This window comes from Phytophthora infestans, genomic scaffold, assembly GCF_000142945.1.
Source record: "Phytophthora infestans T30-4 supercont1.4784 genomic scaffold, whole genome shotgun sequence".
Taxonomy (NCBI): Eukaryota; Oomycota; class Peronosporomycetes; order Peronosporales; family Peronosporaceae; genus Phytophthora; species Phytophthora infestans.
The window spans coordinates 1-848 of NW_003303896.1; the positions used below are offsets into that span (position 1 = coordinate 1).

The window sequence follows — 848 nt, forward strand, 5'->3', positions numbered from 1 at the left end:
TCGACTGACGCCTGAGGTTTTAGAGGCCATGGATCAGAAAGCTGGTCTTCTTCGACGTGGCACGGGCGCCTATGCCTCATCAAACGTGTCGTCCGTCTCTGGATATTCTGCCCAATCCATGCCCGTAGCTCGCTCTGGGAATTTGCAGGCTCGCAGTGCTCGTGCAGCTGCTCTGGCCAATGCCGACAACGTGTCGGTGTCTTCCTACGCATCGAACTCGTCCAACACATCCGCACGTCGCGGTGGTAATCGCTCTCCGCGTGGTACGGCGTTGCGTACCTTGAACAAACGATACAGCTACATGCCGCAGAAGTACGCAGCAAACACAACGGGAGCTACGGAGTCTGGATCTACTTCATTGTCATCACGTGGAGCTGTGATGTCCCGTGCGCGGATCTCGCGTGACTCGTTCATTACTAAGAGCGAGAGTCCAGGTGTCGGTTACTACGACGTGCAGGTCAAGGATCGTGTTAAAGGAGGCGAAATCGGCGACTCGGACCGCTCGTTACCGTGGTCTCGAACCTAAACTGGAGATTCTGAAGCGATGTCACTGGCCTCTCCTTATAAATTACGCATCGATAGAGCATGAGAGCTGCTCACTCTTGGCAGTCAAGTTGTTGGCTGTACGAACTTTAAATCAATGCAATAAACGGAAGTCTTAAAATGTTAGGTGGAATATGGTGCCCTCGATCGACTTTATTGAATCCAAATCCTGTTAAACTACTGAACGATGCATAGAGAGAAACTCAACCGCACGCTAGCGCCAACGCTAGCCACTCCTGGACAGGGGTATTGGGCTTGGATCAAAGCAAACCCAATCACACAGCACGGAGCAGCCAGCAGTGACA

The 848-nt window shown here is 52.5% G+C and overlaps 1 protein-coding gene across 1 annotated transcript; it reads left to right on the top strand.

Annotated features, from left to right (window-relative positions):
* Positions 1 to 28: 28 nt before the first annotated feature.
* Positions 29 to 526, top strand: PITG_22646 (uncharacterized protein; the record flags this gene model as incomplete). The annotated part of the gene is made up of 1 exon (XM_002909641.1): positions 29 to 526. The coding sequence occupies one exon, from the start codon at positions 29 to 31 to the stop codon at positions 524 to 526; it is 498 nt and encodes a 165-aa protein (XP_002909687.1).
* Positions 527 to 848: the final 322 nt, after the last annotated feature.